This window comes from Choristoneura fumiferana, chromosome 26 (assembly GCF_025370935.1).
Source record: "Choristoneura fumiferana chromosome 26, NRCan_CFum_1, whole genome shotgun sequence".
Classification (NCBI taxonomy): Eukaryota; Metazoa; Arthropoda; class Insecta; order Lepidoptera; family Tortricidae; genus Choristoneura; species Choristoneura fumiferana.
The window spans coordinates 2,249,412-2,269,030 of NC_133497.1; the positions used below are offsets into that span (position 1 = coordinate 2,249,412).

Genomic DNA, 19,619 nt, shown 5'->3' on the forward strand with positions numbered 1-19,619 from the left:
TAATGCATGGATCAGTCAATCAATAACGTAAATACCGATTTAAATAAATTACAAACACATCTTAAGGCTTTTTTTGTCATGAATATTTATGGCGTCATTTAAACCTAAGTGTCATGGCACTTGTAACTCCATAAGATGACACTAACAAATCATACAAGGGCATACACTTGTTTGTCTGTCCGCAATAACAAGTTTGAATGCGGTTGAGTTCGCTTACGAAATTAGGTACATATTGCAGTAAAATGTATTTCTGGTCTGCGTACGTTTCGCCTGACCTATTTAAGTGTTAATCGGCACATTTCGACACTGATGTTTAGCTAGATTGGTGATGCTTTAAATATATCAAAACTACCGTAAGACTCGGATAATCGGTATAGCATAGTAGTTTTATTTTAATAATACTTAATAATAATAAAGCTCTTCTATTCTAAATTCTCTACAACTTCAGCAGTACATGTTTAAGTGTTCTATTCTATATTATTATTATGTCTCTGAATTCAGCGTGCCTCTTGGCATAGGCCTCTTCCAGCTCTCTCCACTGAGCTCTATCTTCTGCTACCCTAGTCCTGTAAGGTCCCAGTGTTAGGCGGATCTCGTCTCTCCATCTTGTTTTTGGGCGCCCCTTTCTTCTACAGTCCTCTCTTGGGTACCATAAGGTTACTCGTTTGCTCCATTTTATTTGAATACTATAATTTATATTTATTTCGACCAACAAAAGGGTCACATGAGTTTGTGTACAAATACTTTACCTATTATTAGCTCCATTTACTTTAGATTTAAAAACGTTGGTTTTTTTTTCATTCTAAAATATTATTATACACATTTTACCATAAGAAATATTTCGCCAAATTGCAAAACAATTTGTTGGCGAACCAAACACTCATTTAACAATATTGTGCACAATAGTTACAGCACAATAGTGAGTTAGTTTTAACCACAAAACTCAATTAAGCTGTGGTAGTATCCTAATGGTTTAGGCCTATTGCAATATTGGTCTCTCAAGTGGAAGGTCTTTTGAGTTTGTGCTCGCACTTCTGACCTTCTTTGAATTTATGTGCGAAGCGAAATTATATTTGAAATTTACAATGAGTATGAAGTTCCCAAACCATACCGGGTCTACGTTCTATCGCCCAAGCTATTCTGAGAGGAGGCCTGTGCAGGCAGTAAGACGTTTTGTAAGCCGAGTTAGGGTCTCCCCAAATCTATTGACGCGGAATCGGGTTTAGCCGATCAAAAAACTCTTTATGTCCAGACAATAAGGAGCGAAAAAGACGTCTATCGCCTAGGCCGACGCGAAACTACGTCTGCCGACGGGATGACGTCTTTTTCGCCCATATCGCGTGGACATAAAGCGTTTCAATCATGATTCAAAAATGAAGAAATTTTTTTTTAATAAAAGTAATTTGATTTGTTAAGTACTCATTTCTTCCTACGAATGACCGTTGATCTGAAATACGTGAACAGGTTGTTGGTTGGTTAATTAGGCTACACATATATACAAATATAAATATTTTTTTAATTTATGACTGTGAAATTAACGAATCTGGGAGCACGGTAGTGCCCCCGCCAAGACAAAAAAAAAAAAATGACGTACGACATCAAAGGAAGGTTTTATCTTGAATAAATGCGATTAAAATTTTACCAGGGGCTATTCAGTCTAATAAATCCAAATACCTATTGAAATATTCCACAATAATTTTAAAACACCTTAAATAAGCATGACTATCGATTTCCTGCTAGTTTTGCTTAGTAATTGATCTAGTTTACTAACTGATCTATTCCCAAGCTAAACCAATTAGTAATTTGATCGATATAATAATATTTTATATTAATTGCATTGCAGGGTCGTCTCCGCCTCCACCACTACGCGACCAACTGCGCCTATACCATGTAGACATGAACCCCTACGGCCACAGGGTCCTGCTGATCCTGGAAGCCAAGAGAACCAAGTACGAAGTGGTCAAGCTGGACCCCCTGAGACTGCCTGAGTGGTTCCGAGCTGCTAATCCCAGACGTAAGTTCCATTGGAATAGTGTGTGTGATTAAGTTTATGGTTCTGTGAGATAATGGATGTACGTGTGTCCACCTGTACTTAACCCGTCGAACGCCCTGCGCGCCACATTGGCGCGTATCTAAGTACTCGTGATTAATCAATTTTTGTTACTAGTTTCGATCATTGATAGTCTTTATCTCTTCTCGGTGTTTGTTTTGCGTAGCGCCTTAGTTAGTGTCTAACTGTTATGCTGTGTAAGTTTTTTAAAATAAATAGATAAATAAAATAAAATGGACTAGATTTTTACTGTGAATTGAGGTCCATTGTCTTGTAATAAATCAGTATATGGGTCAATCGACTCTAGGAGACATCAGTCATACACTTTTTTAGAAAAATGTTTGCAGTCTAGGTATACAATTAGCATGCTTAAGAGATACTTAGGAGATACTAGTAACTTTTAGTGGATTTGTACCCCATAAAATCTTTTTTTTAATAAGTACGGGTAACTCAAGAGAAGTTACCGTGGCAACGGGGTACAATTGAATGCACAAATATATTATATATACAGCCATAGCGTCAAAATATGTATACGTTGACCTTATGTTTAGTGGCGTAAAGGTGTATAGATATTGTGCACTAAAAAGTTGATTGACCCATGTTTAGACGACATGATGAATATCGGTGAAATACTGATACATGAGGTAATTTAACTGAGTGGGGCTATTGCCACTGCTATCTTCAACGTCTCATTGCAGTACACAGACCTCTCTGAATGATAGGGCTTGAGCTTTAGTTCCCATACGGGCCCAGTGTAGATCGGGAACTTCACACAATTCATTGAATTTCTTCGCAGGCGAATGCAGAATCCTGAAGATATTTGCCTTTACCGTAAAGTTTATTGAACTACAAGTTATTGCCACTGCCCCCCTCCCTGAACGGCTACAACGTTCACAAAGTTGTCACCTAAGTGGAGAACCTAAGCTCTTATCTATAAAACCTCTAATTTTTCAGTAAAAATACCAGTACTCGAGATACCAACGGACCAAGGCGACAAGTTCTTGTTCGAGAGCGTGGTCATATGCGACTACTTGGACGAGAAGTATGGCCGCGGCCAGCTGCACTCCAGAGACCCGTACGTCAAGGCTCAGGACAGGCTGCTCATCGAAAGGTTCAACGAGGTACGATCAGGTTTCAGTTCCGTCACTCCGTACATTAGAAGACCGGATATCCTCACTAGACCCTAGTCGTTAGAGAACTTGACTACAAAGATTTAGATTCCGGGTTCAATCCTCGGTCAAGGTTGGGTTCAGGGGACGGGGGGGTTGTATTGTAATTCGTTTATATTATACGGACCTCCACAAAGTAGTAGCTGAATTTTCAATTAGCTGTTGTCACTCGAAAATGATCTTTATGACATCAAATTTTGTGTATCAATAAAGTGTTTTTATTTATTTCAGCTTATAAAAGGCAGTTTGGAATGCTTCGACACGAACTTCGCGTACGGCAGCGAGCAAATTGTGCAAACGCTGGACATATTCGAAAAGGAGTTGACTTTAAGAGGTAACTAAGCAAGAATCAGTAAAAATATTACAGGTTGAAGCCTTAGTAAATTACTTTTTGTTTGTACGTAGTAACGTGTATTAAGAATTCGACATTTGTTGTGTTGAAATTAGCCTGCATGATAAGTCCGTTATAATATTTTAAAGTGAAAATAGAGAGTTTTTATGGGCATAATGGTCACATATTCATTATAAATAAATAGATAAAAATTCATTTAACTATTGTCACAGCAAAAAAACATCTATTCAAAAAAACTAGTAGGGAAACATAAGCAGATGGCAAAGGGCTCAGGCTCAGCATTAGCTGCGAGCAAATAAAAACACAGGGCTGATTTAGCCCTATGTAAGCCTATGCCCATTCTATAGCTAGTGTTGAAACTAATTCCAGAGCCGGGTAGGGCTATATATTTGCTGGTATATTTTTGTTACTATCAATATAATTATTAGTGGCCTTCGGCTTTTTTTTTTTTTTTTTTTTTTATTCGACTGGATGGCAAACGAGCAAGTGGGTCTCCAGATGGTAAGAGATCACCACCGCCCATAAACATCTACAACACCAGGGGTTTTGCAGATGCGTTGCCAACCTAGAGGGCTGAGATGGGATACCTCAAGTGCTAGTAATTTCACCGGCTGTCTTACTCTCCACGCCGAAACACAACAGTGCGAGCACTGCTGCTTCACGGCAGGATTAGCGAGCAAGATGGTGGTAGCAATCCGGGCGGACCTTGCACAAGGTCCTACCACCTGCGGCTTGACCTAAGACGGCTCAGCATTTACAATCCAGGTGCTGTCCGAAGGGGGGGTCACAGGGGACATGACCCCCCCACCCCCCACAAAATTGTACACGTCAAATTGAAATATCTTCTAAAAATTTACTAAATAAAAAAAAACAATTTTTTGCCCCCAGCCGCGATGTATTATTATTAATGACCTCCTCCAACATTTCAGGCTGCGATCGCGCCTGTTACAATACAATGCCTCATACTTACTGAATTTCCAATAATTCCAGGGACGAATTATTTCGGAGGCGACAGGCCCGGGATGCTCGACTACATGATCTGGCCGTGGGTGGAGCGTTTGTACTTGCTCCGGTGCATCAACGAAAGAAAGTTCGATGAGAAACGGTCGCTGTTTCCCAACTTTGTGAGTACATTTTGGTTTTAAAAACATGACATTCTAATTTATTGAATCAGGCGTTTTTTTAATATAAACCTTTATTAAAAAGTAAAAAAACAATTACCCGCGACCTTAAGAATTATAATAGACATTATCATAAGGTCGCTCAGTAAATAGGCCGCAATTGGCACTTTTACACGTCATTTTTAGGGTTCTTTACCTCAAAAGGAAAAAAGGGAACCCTTATAGGATGACTTTTTGTCCGTCTGTCTGTCTGTCAGAACCCTTGTTCTCGGGAATGCGTGGACGCATCAAGCTTAAATTTATATCAAATGCTGAGGTCTACTGTCCCTTGGAGCTGGGAAAAAAATCAAACTTCTAAGCCAACGCAATCAAAAGATGCAGCCGTTTATGCTGCAATTTTCCGCAAATTTTCGAAACTCGCAAGGGAATCAAAACCTACACGTTCCCGTGAACTCAGAATCTTGAAATTTGCTATGAAGGTAGCTATTATAACACAACCAACTAGAAAAGTCAGAAAATCTTGATTTTTATGTCTGTAAATATCAATGACCAATATAATCTGACCCCACACTGCGTACATTTTGCTTAAGATTTTGCGTAAAAAAGCCAGGAATATCTTCAAGACACGATTCCCGTTTACTTACATACCTATTAATGTGTACGGAACCCTCGGTGCGCGAGTCCGACTCGCACTCGCCCGGTTTTTTTACACTACCAGCGCTCTCGGAAAGACCATCATTGCCAAGAAGAATGCGCCGCAAGAAACTTGGCAGAACAAAAATTACAAAAAAAAATAATAATACAGGGATGTATGGGGGTCCCTTAGGTACAAAACTAAACAATAACTATATCTACGTTCATTGGAAGTGTAGAATGCTTGCACCGTCATAAAATAATAATAATAATAATTCGACTCTTAAATATACTTTTCAGGTCAAGTAACCATTAAGTGTTTGGATTACGAAGGCAAGCTCACGCCTGCCGCCCCCAAAGTTAGCTCACTTTAAGTTTAGCGATCTAGTCATCGGCCCTATTTTAACCCTACCCGATATTATCATTTGATAGTTTTTTTTTGTACAGGCGGACTGGGGTGACCAGATGCAGTTAGACGAAGTCGTCAAGAAACATGCAAATTCACCGGCTGAGTATTTCGATTATTACAAGAACGCAAGGACACACTCGATGGGTTACTATCTCTAAGACTACTGCTTTTACTGGTGTGTTTATTTAAAAACAATGCTCGCTCCGGCGATAGCTTTTATCAATTTGTTAAAACATAGATTTTTTACAGAAAGGCAACTCACCGCCTGAAAAAAAATATGTTTTTAGGTTACACGTTTTTTACCTTTTGACGACATTTAAAATCTAAAACTTTTGTCAATGTAGTCATGAACACAGTCATTTATTGAGAAGAGTATTTATTTTTACTATTGTTATGTTTACTGTGTTTTACCGCTGTTTTTTGTAAATTGTGTTTTGCATGGTATACGCTGTTGTACAGAAAGTATTTTATTTAGTCCGTCCTTTGTATGAAAAGGAGTTTAATATATTCTAATGCACTTCCATTGCACCTCGCCAAATAAGATTTAAGCACGAAAAAATTGACAGTTTTAGTCGTGAGAAATGTTTTGTGCTTTTTCTACATTTTTACTTTTTCTACGGCTTTATTTTGGTATGATTGGATCGTAACAATTTTAAATATAAGTATACATCACCTCCAGCGAAAATTTCATAGAAACGCAAACATGAGCTCAAGATAACTCCTGACATAAATAATTTGCGAAATAATTAAATAGACTAATTGCCTGTTTGAACGCTCTTTGGTCAATTTTATGAGACAGATATACGTCATGTTATCTCAGTTTATTCGGACGAAATAAACAAAGACAGCGTCTCCAATATCTGTCTTATAAAATTACATTCATAATAAAGGTACAAACATGGTAGGTTAAAATAAGGTTAAAATCGAAAATATGTGCTTGTGAATAAACCTCTATGAATTCTTACTGCGGTAGCAGCTTAGACTATGCTTAGACACTTGAATTCTGTATCGGATTATTTGCAAAATGTATTTTACACAGTTGTTGGAAATACTACCTCAATATAAAAGTTAGTTTTTAATTGAACAATGGGTCGGCATTTGCAAGTAGCGGCACTTAGATATAATTTGGATATTAAATTAAAAAACTGACTTTCTTAAGTTTTCTGGATTTAATTACGCTATTTTTATTGGTTTTAAAATTACTTCCACGTCTTTCGGGTGATCTTCTTAAGGTACAAGTACAGGTAATTCGAAAATAAATAATTATTTGCCTGATAAAACCCCGAAAACTTAATAAAATCAAGAAAACCTATAACATTACATGTATCTGGTTTATATTTATATGGTGTTGTACTTATTTGACTGTAAAATTTAAATAAACTTAAGGATTTTAAGAATAAGTTAAAGATCTGTTCGAAAAAAAGTAATACTCTTTTGATCACAAAATTTTAAACTTTATTTGTAATACTTATTGGCTTGAAGAAAATTCTGTCAAAATTTAGGTTAATTTATCTTTTGTATGGTTTCGATATAATTACCGATTAAAATCATTCCTTTTTATCTATTTTGCTTTTTATACGGAATAGTTCATTTTTTTAAAATTAACCCATATATGCCCAGTGGGTCGTTTTTGTCCCGAAAAATAGATATCAGCTAACGCGCGATTTTGCAAAAGAAATTGCTTATTTGTGACGTGTGTGCTAAAGAAGAAATCGGAGACCAAAAAAAGTTCTGGGCATTATTGGGTATGGGTTAAAAAGTGCCTATTCTATTTAAGGGTTTAAGTGTATGTAGTTCAATTCTGTAATTAGTAAACTTTGAAGTTGTAACAGGAATAAAACACATATTTAAATACACGTTTTATTTGTTTAATTCATTTGAGTTTTATAGCAGTTATCTATCACTCTATTCATCCCTGTCTAATACTAACGTTTTTAGTATTTGAATATCTCTTGAGTTTTTATATTACCTACTGACACAGGAAGAAATTAATATTTTTTAAATTCATAATTTACATAATATAATTTATTTACATACTGTTAATGTGTTTATGATTTTACATGCAGAAACTAAACGCAACACGTTCAGAAACAAACATTCGTCACGACACGTTGACATTTTTATTACCAGCTAGTTTCCGTTCCGAACGAAACTTAAACGTCATTCGGTGAAACACTTCGCAAAATATTTTGCGAATACAAATTTTTAGGTAATTAGGTATTAAAATAATAATAATAATGCCTTTAATACGTTCCGCAAGCTTCAATTTGTTCGTCGAGATCAGTGTTCGTATAGCATTACTCTCAACTTTTTGGTAAGTTACACCCATATGCTTATGCAGATAATATCATACGTAAACAATATTTTATTAATTAAATTGCTTATCGATGCGCTTTTAAAATGCTTAAATAATTAGAATATTTATCATACTACCAAGTTATGTTGAATTTTTGAATAAAATTGGAAATAAAATCGATATTTTTGTCGCTTGAAAAATTGCATGGTAATCAATATTTTTTCGTGTTTTATTATCTGTAATTAATTCTGCTTAATCATAATTCGTTAACCTTTCAAGGCTAATACTAAAGATTAGAGTAGCAACGAATTATATTACCCTGAAACACATACTAGTATATATTATAATAGCAGTATAGGTAGTAATTTTTTTTTATTATTAATTGACATGCAATTTAATTATTTGTAATTTTGATAATTCATTGTAAGTAATTTGATTTGATATTTGTAATTGTTTCTTCTTTATATGTAATGCAGACCTGTCAATATGATCCAAGTTGGTTGGAATTAATAAATTTATTATTATTTATTATTGTTATTGTTATCTATCACCTACGTACAATAAATAGTTTTCTGTTCTATATTGAAAGCTAGTTATTAAACGCGGCTTCGCTCGCATCAACCATAAGATTTGATAATTGAACAGAAATTCGGAAACTGCACTAATTTCCCAAAAAATACACAATTGCTGCTTTACTTTGATAGTGTAACAAATAAAATCTCAGATCGTGATCTAGGAAACGGCTCTAAAGATTTTGAGGAAATTTGCTATGTGGGGGTTTTTGAAAGCAAACAATCTAGTAACTAACCAAAGAAAAATTCTTATCTTATCCAATTTCACTTCTCTAGACCAATGTAAGTAAACACAACAATGTGCCTCAGAAATAGTTACCTGGCAAAGTAATTAAAATTAAACAGTAATTAGTTACATAATCACTTCCCATTTTCAAAAATCTCATCAATACTCATTACTTGACACATTTCATTTTTAATACAAGCTTTTTGCTGACTGTACTTTTCGTTGACATCCAAACTATATTTCCGCACCATTCAAGTCTATGCTGCTTAGGAGTTACGTCCTGTGGAGACAATCCTGGCTGGACCATCAGAATGTCATTACTAAATTATTGTATTGTCACCAGATTTACGTAAGTATACCAAATTTCAAGTCAATCCGACCACTGGAAGTGGGTCAAAAACTTGCAAGATTTGACCCGCATTAATAACAAAACCGTTTGGGCCACATGGCCCATACAATAAAACTTACGTACTAATATACAGAAGGAGCCATCCCTAAAGTCCGTCACACTAATTTTGACCATTTTTAGCTCCTAACTCGGGTTTTATATTACACACACACGCACGCACGCACTCACTCACTCACTCACTCACTCACTCACTCACTCACTCACTCACGCCCGCCCGCACGCACGCACGTACGCACGCACGCACGCACGCACGTCCGCCCGCACGCACGCACGCACGTCACACGCCGCCGCCCGCACGCACGCACGCACGTACGCCGCCCACACGCCCGCCCGCCCGCCCGCACGCACGCACGCACGCACGCACGCACGCACGCACGAAACCCAGCGCTGGTTGGAATTTAAATAAAAAATAGAAAAAGGTTCCAAAAACCAATCTATCCATACTAATATTATAAATGCGAAAGTGTGTGTGATTTTTGCCATAGAGATAGTTTATGGGCCAGAGAGTGACATAGGCTACTTTTATCCCGGAAAAATTCACAGTTCCCGGGGGAACAGCGCGCGATAACCGAATTCCACGCGAGCGAAGCCGCGGGCAAAAGCTAGTATAATTGTATTGTAAGATGTATTAAGTATTTAACTGCTTATCCTATAGTACCTACAGGTTTTTACCTATTTAGTAAGTAGAGCACTAGTTTTAAGGAAACTTTGTAACAGATGTTTTTGAATAAATATATTATTATTAAGTATATCCTTTACGGGTTCATTTTGTACAGTCGTTTTGAATAGCCGGTTATCTACTTCTTCTGACTACAAAACTTCTTTCTCAGCTACATGGAGACCATGTCTCCATTCGTCCGGGTGATCCAGCCAGCAGACCTGGAGTCTTCCCTGAAGTATCCCCGGCACGAGTCCTACGTTCCCGGGCATATGCTGTGGTCTATAGTGTTGGCTGTACCATGCGTGCTGTCGTTGCTAGCTTGGGCTGTGTGCAATGACTGCAATGATGCTTTGGAGGTATCTTAAAGGCCGGAGGCTATAATTTGAATGTAACAGCTTACTTACAGTACCTGGTGATAAATATTGCACATCGGTCTTTGGAAAAAGACGTTTAATAAATAAATCATTATCTGATGATCTGGGATGATTCCCAGCCTATACACGTTCCACTGCTGGGCACAGGCCTCCTCTCAGAATGAGAGGGCTTGGGCCGTAGTTCCCACGCGGGCCCAGTGCGGATTGGGAACTTCACACACACCATTGAATTGCTTCGCAGGTACAGGTTTCCTCACGATGTTTTTTTGGGGAGTCGTGGTGGCCGAGTGGTTTGACCTATGGCCTCTCAAGCAGACGATCGTGGGTTCAAACCCCGGCGCGCACCACTGAGTTTTTCGAAATTCATGTGCGGAATTACGTTTGAAATTTACCACGAGCTTTAGGGTGAAGGGAATCATCGTGAGGAAACCTACACCTGCGAAGCAATTGAATGGTGTGTGTGAAGTTCCCAATCCACACTGGGCCCGCGTGGGAACTACTGCCCAAGCTCTCTCATTCCGAGAGGAGGTCTGTGTCCAGCAGTGGGACGTAAATAGGCTGGGATGATGATGATGATAATATTATAGGCTAGGTAATTTGTTCAGAAAAATTAGACATGTACGAAAAGACCCCACGTGTGGGGTAGCTTCGTACACGGTTTGGGGCACATTCGTACATGATAATTGCACTAAATACAAATATTTATTCAGACCTACGAGTAAAATAACGCAGAATGCAGACTTCTTAAGCGAAAACATTAGGTATTGGCATTCTGACTACTCCCTCTAGGAATCCTACTCTCCCTTACACTTAAATAACAAAAAAAATATTAAACTTCTTGTATGAATTTTATGTTGTTCTTATTTTCAGTTCCTCCTGGCTTGGTCGTTGGCGTTAGGAATTAATGGAATCACCACCAACACGATAAAACTAATAGCAGGTAAAGACTTAACAAAAGCTGGGGCAAACTCGTCAGTGGGGCAAATTGACTTAGGGCTGCCAGTTCTTCCCTTTATGAAATGAAAAAAATAAATCGGTTGAATTGCCTTTCTTTTTAATCAACAGACGTGATTGAATGCCGTAGTCAGCAACTTTTAAGATATACGAAGGATATACGTAGGTTATTTTTTCTAAACAAAATTGACATACCCCTTTATCGACAGTGCAATAATGTACTATTTTCAAATAGAGGGGGGTTGTACTAATAATGGATGTTTTGTGTCCAGGAAGGCCGCGGCCTGATTTTTTTTACCGCTGCTTCCCGAACGGCGTCGAAACCATGGACTTGCAGTGCACGGGCGACCCTGGCGAGATCATGGACGGCAGAAAGTCCTTCCCGAGCGGCCATAGCAGCTGTAAGCTTTTTTATTACTATCTTTATTTAATTTAGGCTATAACTAGAAGTTGCCCACTACTCAGTCCGCGTAGAATTCGTTTATCGCTATCCTATGTCCTTCTCCGGGAGTCAAACTAACTGTTTAAAACCATTACTTTCTGTATATTTTCTGTGGTTAAAATTAATCGAGCGGACATTTTTGTCGTAGTTAGATTACATGATATTACTTATATTAGTGTCGTGGTGCTCCCTGGGCGCGGGCTCGCTGTGGCTGAGCGGGCGGCTGCGGGTGCTGGCGCGGCGGCGCGGCGGCGGCGCGCGGCTCGTCGTGTGCGCCGCGCCGCTGCTGCTGGCCGGGTGCGTCGCGCTCAGCCGGAGCTGCGACTACCATCATCACTGGGAGGGTGAGTGCACACGACTAACACGACGGAAGGTGCTGGGCGTTGCTAGCTAGGAACGGAATGGGAGGGTGAGGCTACAACTAGGACGATGGATGGTACTAACTCTGCGTCGCTAGCTGCCGCTGGCCGGATCAGCTGCAACCATCACCAGTCACTACCAATGGGAGGGTGAGTCTATAACTAGGACGACGAAGGGTACTGTCTGGGCGCTGCTCGCTGCTGTTGGCTGACTCAGCTGCGACTACCACCACCAATGGGAGGGTGAGGTGAGTGCACACGACTAAGGCGACGGATATGCTGGGAGTTGCTAGCTGCCGCTGGCCGGCTCAGCTGCGACTGCCATAACCGCTAATTACCTTTTGTATTTTGGTTGTAGATATTCTATTCGGCTCGATTCTCGGCTTCACAACAGCAGTCTTCTGCTACAGACAGTATTACAACCCTCTATCATCCGAACTTGCCGGTGTCCCATACATAGTCTCAAACGTAGAAATGGCGCAGTACGTCAACGGCAAAACGGATAGCCCGATGAAAGAAAAAGAAGTTGAAAGCACGCCGCTGCTTAAAAAGGAAGATAAGTGGATATAGTTATTTTAATAAAAAATGAAAAGGCAAATATCAGAAAGAATATTTTAATATGTATTTTAGACGCAGGTTTGTCCGAATTGGCGAGATCGAAGGACTCCGTAATACTGTAAGCTTGCAATTGTTAAGATCGATTAAAAAACCGTACAAGTACCAATTTGTTTCCCATACCTTTTTTTGCAATACCTACATAATTTCATTTGTCATAACGTTGTTTGGTACAAAAATATGAAATGTGCGATTATTCTTAAAATACTTATCTTGTTACATAATGCAGGTTAGGTTAGTTTCATAAATAAAAAAGATATGAATAATTTATGATAGATAAAAATATCAAATCATTATGGCACAAGAAAATTCGAGTAGACGATAGAGAACCCTAAAACACGGCCAAAAAATTTTTTTTGTGTCATTTTTATTATTTGTCATTTAAGCGACTGTATGTACATAAAGTAAACACAAAAGTTCACGAAAGCCCTAATACAAACGGACGGACAGACAGTGAGACTTTAGAGCGCCGTTAAAATATAAACAGTCACACGTAACACGGGCCACTCACTGATTGCTCAGTTTGGTGGTACAGTCACCAGCATTAATATCTGCCACAGCCACAGCGGAGCGTGCAAAAATATCTGACACGTCGTAAAAATAGAGTCGTATCAAATATTTATTGCACGCTTGTTGTGTCACATGTTGGTGCCGGTGACTGTACCTCCATTAGACACTTGCCCCTTTAGTCATGTTTGCCCCAGTGTACGAATTTGCCCCTGTTTGGTAAAAATAATCAACAAGACATTTTTTTCCTGTATTATTAAAGTATCTAAGTCTAATTTGTATTGAAAGTGTTCAAGTAATCAACGTTTTGTAATTAACGTATTATGTATGTATGTCTTGCTTATAGAACGCTAAAGAGAGAGAAAAAGCTCTATCCATTTTTTCTTCTTTACTAGCGACTCGCTCGGCTTTTAACGGGTACAATTTTCAAATAAGGTCTCTAATCAAAGGCATTTCACATTTTTCAGCTCCATTTCCCAAAAACTATACCCGCACGAAGCCAGGGCGCGTTGTTAGTAAATCTGTCATATATATAAACCTTCTGTGAAAAATAATCTAACTGATAATGAACACAGCATTTAAATCCGTCGGTTAGTTTAAAATCTAAGCGTACCTACCTACAGACAGCGGGAAGCGACTGTTCTATGTATACTACATAATTATGTAAAAATACTTATACCCGCTTGAGTTGAACCAAAGGCGAGAAAGGGTACTTTAGATGTCTTTTTTTAAATGTATTTTTGAATTTGAGGGTTGGGTCCACTCAAATCGTCGAGAGAGACTATATAATTTTATTTAAGCGAGAAATATCATACGAGTTGTGGTAAAGTAGATAAAGAAATCTTTACGGCCAAAGTTACCAAAACATGAGTGAAAAACTTAAGTAAATGATTTTAAACATAGCTCAAATGACAGAGAAAAATTTACTGATTTGATTCCGAACATGCCGTCGCTGTGGACTAGGTTTTTCACCTATAAGTATACGACTTTTTTAACATACACATTATGTATACACGTTTTTGTGATCATGCTCATAAATTTGAGCTTTACGGTGAAGGAAAATATGGTGACGAAACCACACACACCTGCGTAGAAATTCAAGTATGTGTGTTAAGTACCCACTCTTTACTAGGTCCGCCTAGGATCTACGATCCAAGCCACCTCATTCTAGAGGCCTGTGCCGCATTTGGACGTTTTTTTTTTTTTTTTTTTTTATACGACTGGATGGCAAACGAGCAAGTGGGTCTCCTGATGGTAAGAGATCACCACCGCCCATAAACATCTGCAACACCAGGGGTATTGCAGACGCGTTGCCAACCTAGAGGCCTAAGATGGGATACCTCACGTGCCAGTAATTTCACCGGCTGTCTTACTCTCCACGCCGAAACACAACAATGCAAGCACTGCTGCTTCACGGCAGGATTAGCGAGCAAGATGGTGGTAGCAATCCGGGCGGACCTTGCACAAGGTCCTACCACCTGCAAAGACGGACGTGCTCGTATACAGGCTGAGATGATGATGACACATATTTTTGTAACTGTTGCCCTATCGATCTTTTTTTAGTAGAATTGCTGTCGATTATTGATTAATTATAAATCCATTGCCGCTTAGTCCAGCGGCGTAACGCAAAACGCAACTCGCGCAATATTTCTTCCATCGTCGAAATAAGGTATAAGATAAGTTCTACTGACCCAAAGCTTTGCAGTATTAAAGACGTTTGTATTTTTATGTAATGATTAAGATCTCATTTTGGAAATGACCAAATAGAAGCATAGAAATGTGTTCACTTGTACCATGGACGTCAAAGATATCTTTACACCTTAGTACGTATCACTATGCTTTCTGACAATTTTGGCACGAAGTCGACGCTTGAAAGACGCCAAGGGGGGGCAGGAAGGGGCAGCTGCCCCCCCTAGAGATTCTAAAAAAAGTTGCCAAATGTAAAGCAACCAAACCAAAGTCCTTAGTACCAAAGTTCATATTACCTACAATTCATACTTTTCGCATTCTCCATATCAACTTGCCTCATTTGAAAGACGCTAGTCTCTGAGCACTCGTACTCGCAGTAAAGTGTAAACCAGAAGTTCCAAAAGTTTTTTTCGCGTAGATCACTTTCTAAGTTTCACTGTATTCGGTAGATCCCCCGCTGCTACATTTTTACTGTACTTATTCCCAACTTTTTTTTCACGCCTACGTGGTTCCCCGTGTGGTCTCCCGTGGACCCCTGGGGGCCCATGTGGGTCACTTCGGGAACTGGGACTGGTGTAAACATATCTTGGGGTATCATTGCTTTTGTGGATATGTTTAAAATGAATTTGACAACTAGTACGATATGTACAATTTAGATTTTATTTTAAGTAAGTAACGTAGCATGAATAAGCTTTTTATATTAAGTAAATAGATTAATACCATTTCCTGCTTTATAATTAATTTAAGTGTGCAATATAACTGTTACATAAGTAATTCTAATGCTGTTATTTTTATCTTCATGCATATCATAACTTCCTATTATATGTTAAACTATAAATGGCCTTTATTAAGAAACCACATTTTAATGTTAAAGTACAGGCATCTTAATGTACATTAAAGTATTAATATTTTAACAATGCATATCTGTAGAAAACTTATGACATGCATGTAGATAATAATTATTATTAGTGTAAAGTGTAATAGTAAGTCAAAGTTAATACACCATATCTGAACATATTATAGAAAACTTATGATATGTGTAGATAAGTTATGTATGGCTATACATAATTAGGCATTAAAACATTTTGATCTGTTACATACTTAATGCCTCTCATTATATAAATAATTAATGTTCCGTGTACGTTAAAGTTTCAATCGTGTTGAAAATTTGATGTTAGTAAAATAATGCCCCTGTTTTCGGATTTTCCCCTTGCGGCTTGTTTGACCTTCTGTTATGTTATGTGCAGACACGATGGCTTCTCTGTTTGTTTCGATTAAACAGAAATGGCGTGAGAGATATCTCCCATATACAATAACAGAAACTTAAAGTAGGGGAATAAGGTAGTCACGGAATGTACCTAACCAAAAACAATGAAAGCTGCGTTTGAAACTGGTGAATGATAGTTTTACGTTAGACCAAACCATCGCGACATTCAGTATTCGGGAATCGTTGCTCGATAAAGTCAATTTAATATTAATAAATAATTGTTTTCATTTGTTAATTCTCTAAACACGTGTTAAATGTCTAAATTAATTATCTATGTATGCAATCATCACAAAATACTAAATACGGAACATCGGAGACGGTGATTGGGTAAATCTGACATTCCCTTGTTTATCGAGAATTCGTCACTAATTTGAAAAAATCTTGTTTCTCAAATCGATACGTTAACAAAAGTTGCCCTTGCAATGATGTTCATAAAATTCACTCAGAAAAATTGTCGATTTTAAGATACAAGCTTTTTTTAAATTAGTGACGAAGTGTTCCTGTTTATTGACATTCCATTGTCAAAAGTGCAACGCGTCAAACGTGACGTCATTATGCATTAAATTTTCCAGAGAATAATCATTGCTAGGGTATCATTTGGACTTTATCGACCATAGGGCAAAATATGTTTCCCTGCAAACATTTTATGGTGATAAACAATATTATTAATTTAGTATATAAAAGACATTTTAGCAAGTTTAAATAAGGTTTTTACCTTATTTATTATTTAACCCAGACCAGTCGAGACAATTTGGCGTCTGGTTTCTGGTTTGGCTGAAAATCCTGTTTTGATGAAAAAACATATAAATTCGTATTTTCCCCTGGTGTACGTAATTCCCCCGTGACATAATTTTGCCCCAAACGGTATGTAGTTATGATTTAATTTTGTTACAAATAATTGTGTATTGTGATGTTTTTAATTGTTTTATAGATTTTAATGAACAAAAGGAATATCAAGTCATGATGAAAATTGATAAAATATATATTTATATTTAAGAATTAGTAGCATTTATAAAAATCAAAGAAATGTATGGTGTACAATATTTTTTATTAATTTTAAGTAATGATTTCGCATGTGATATGTATTATGTGATTTCCGTTGTTGTGTTATATACTTGTAATTTTTAAAATATGTGAAATAAATGTACCTATGTATTTAAAAATAAAAAATGCAATGATAACGATTTGTTTTAATTCCAACACAGAATAGCATTTTAACATTAAAATAATGATTTAAATAAAAAGTGATTATAATATTATATAATATAGGTAGGTAAAAAGTGATTATAATATATAATAGGTATTCTTAGATATCAGGGCATTTTCATGAAAAAGTGTAAGTAGGTACCTTACCTTTACCTTTTCTTTTTTAATTTTGGAAAAATATGGTTTTTCCTACTCGGAATCAAGTGCACAACTAAATTAAAAAAATGTCCCAAAAAAGAATGTCTGTCTGTCTGTCCGTCCGTCCGCGGCTTTGGTCAGGGACTATCAAAGCTAGAAAGCTGTAATTTTGCACGGATATATATATATATATATATATATATAACTTTAACTATGCCGACAAAATGGTACAATGTAAAATTAAAAAAAAATTTTTTTTAGGGTAAGTAAGTACCTCCCATAGACGTAAAGTGGAGGTGAATTTTTTTTTGTCATCCAACCCTAATGCAACCGTATAGTGTGGGGTATCGTTGGATAGGTCTTTTAAAACTTGCTAAGACGACTTTTCGATTCATTGATTTTTATGCGAAATATTCAACTTGAAAGTGCAAATTTTCATTAAAACCAAGGCCCCCCCCCTCTAAAATCAAGAATTAAAAAAAATTCAGGATGGTAGTAAGTCAAGGAAAAATATAACGGCTAAGTTTGCTTGAGAATTATTAGTAGTTTGACTCTTAAATAGCAGCCTAAAGTAAAAAATATACCTAAACTTGGAAGATTCCGTATAAGCATCGTCTAATGCCTACGGAACCCTATTTTGGGCGTGACCGACACGCTCTTGGCCGGTTTTAAATCAATCCCTCACAGGGAAACAATATAAAACTATGATTAATTTTGCAGTACTTATTATAGTGTATATTTAATTGACGAGGCCTGGAAAAGGGTTATTAACAAGTCATATATTTTAAGTAGCCTGTATAGTGTCCCACTGCTGGGCAAAAGCCTCCCCTCTTGACCTCCACAACTCTCGTTCTGACGCAATGTCAGGCCAGTCCTTTGCGTACGTGTCCAGATCGTCCCGCCATCTCCTTCTCGGTCTGCCTCGATGTCGCTGGCCGTTCTCCGGCACCCACCAAGTAACTGTGCAAGCCCACCTTTGTGGGTGCATGCGACAGACGTGTCCAGCCCAGATGCTTATATCACAGAATATATAATAGTAGGTACCTCATATGTAAAAATAAAAAGGTGTTAAAAAAACAAAGTATAAATGCAACCATACTTTATTCCATCACACGCATTACATACAAAAATGAATTATCAACGAATTAAAGGAAATATCACATTTTAATCATGTCCAATATCAACACGATTAATTATCGAGTTGTCTTAATAATATATTTTTACAATGAAAATGCTCCACAAAGGTAACTTACTTAAAATAGAAATACAAGATATTTTTTAAGTGACACAAAACAGTCCCTCGAATCAAAATCAGTGTCCCTGGCTTAGCTAGCTCTACAATATAATTATCTCAGCCTATATACGTCCCGCAGCACAGGCCTCTTCGTATGAGAGGGCATGGACTGTTCCCACGCCGGCCCACCGCGGATTAGGAACTTCGCACACGATGAGGGCTATCGTTTTTTGTCTCACCAGATGGCGCACTGTTGCGTGAGGTTTTTAAGTATGGCTTTCAAAGTCTGTTATTACGGGCGTAAAGACAAAGTTTAGATTAAAATCATATTTAATACACCTTAAAACCGTACCATAAAAATATCGAGCATGCCACAGTGTTGCATAGTCCCCGTTTTGTTCGGAAAAAAGGGAGGAAAACGGTTGCCGAAAGACAAAACTGTCTCAAAACACAGACATTCATTGCCCCGGAACGCATATTTGCCATAATTAATTTCAGATATTGCAAAATATTCACATAATTATTCTAATTATAAATAAAACCGCGTAGCTCACCCAAAAACTATGACATTTGACATTTCGCAGGTGTTTTACTTTCCTTCCCCTAAGTTCATGGTAAATTTCAATTGTAATATCGACATAAATTCCAAAATAATCACGAGGCAAACCCGCAGGGCTACTACGAAACTCGAAGTTCGTGTCGTGCGGTTCCTCTCTCTGACATTATAGTAATATTTAATACGAGCGAGAGGGACCGCACAACACGAACTAAGAGTTTCGTAGTAGCCCTGCCGGGCTCGAACCCAGGACCCTCTGCGTGAAAGGCCATAGTCTATTCATTGGCCCATAGGCTACGACTTTTTAAACAAAAATAAAAATATAATGCATTAACTATAATACTACAAAGGGCTGTTTCACCATCCATTGATTAGTGTTA

General features: G+C 37.7%; 2 protein-coding genes across 2 annotated transcripts in view; both read left to right on the plus strand.

Moving 5' to 3' along the window:
* Positions 1-7,590, plus strand: part of LOC141442584 (pyrimidodiazepine synthase-like) — a 9,321-nt gene extending 1,731 nt beyond the window's left edge. Inside the window, exons 2-6 of the mRNA XM_074107601.1 lie at positions 1,844-2,014; positions 3,005-3,171; positions 3,451-3,553; positions 4,562-4,695; positions 5,773-7,590. Coding sequence (XP_073963702.1) covers positions 1,844-2,014; positions 3,005-3,171; positions 3,451-3,553; positions 4,562-4,695; positions 5,773-5,892 — 695 coding nt within the window. The 3' untranslated portion in view covers positions 5,893-7,590. The remainder of the gene's footprint in view (positions 1-1,843; positions 2,015-3,004; positions 3,172-3,450; positions 3,554-4,561; positions 4,696-5,772) is intronic.
* Positions 7,591-7,663: 73 nt separating this feature from the next.
* Positions 7,664-15,455, plus strand: LOC141442583 (phospholipid phosphatase 5-like). The gene is made up of 6 exons (XM_074107600.1): positions 7,664-8,048; positions 10,068-10,254; positions 11,143-11,212; positions 11,499-11,627; positions 11,845-12,012; positions 12,386-15,455. The coding sequence occupies exons 1-6, from the start codon at positions 7,972-7,974 to the stop codon at positions 12,595-12,597; spliced, it is 843 nt and encodes a 280-aa protein (XP_073963701.1). The 5' UTR covers positions 7,664-7,971; the 3' UTR covers positions 12,598-15,455.
* Positions 15,456-19,619: the final 4,164 nt, after the last annotated feature.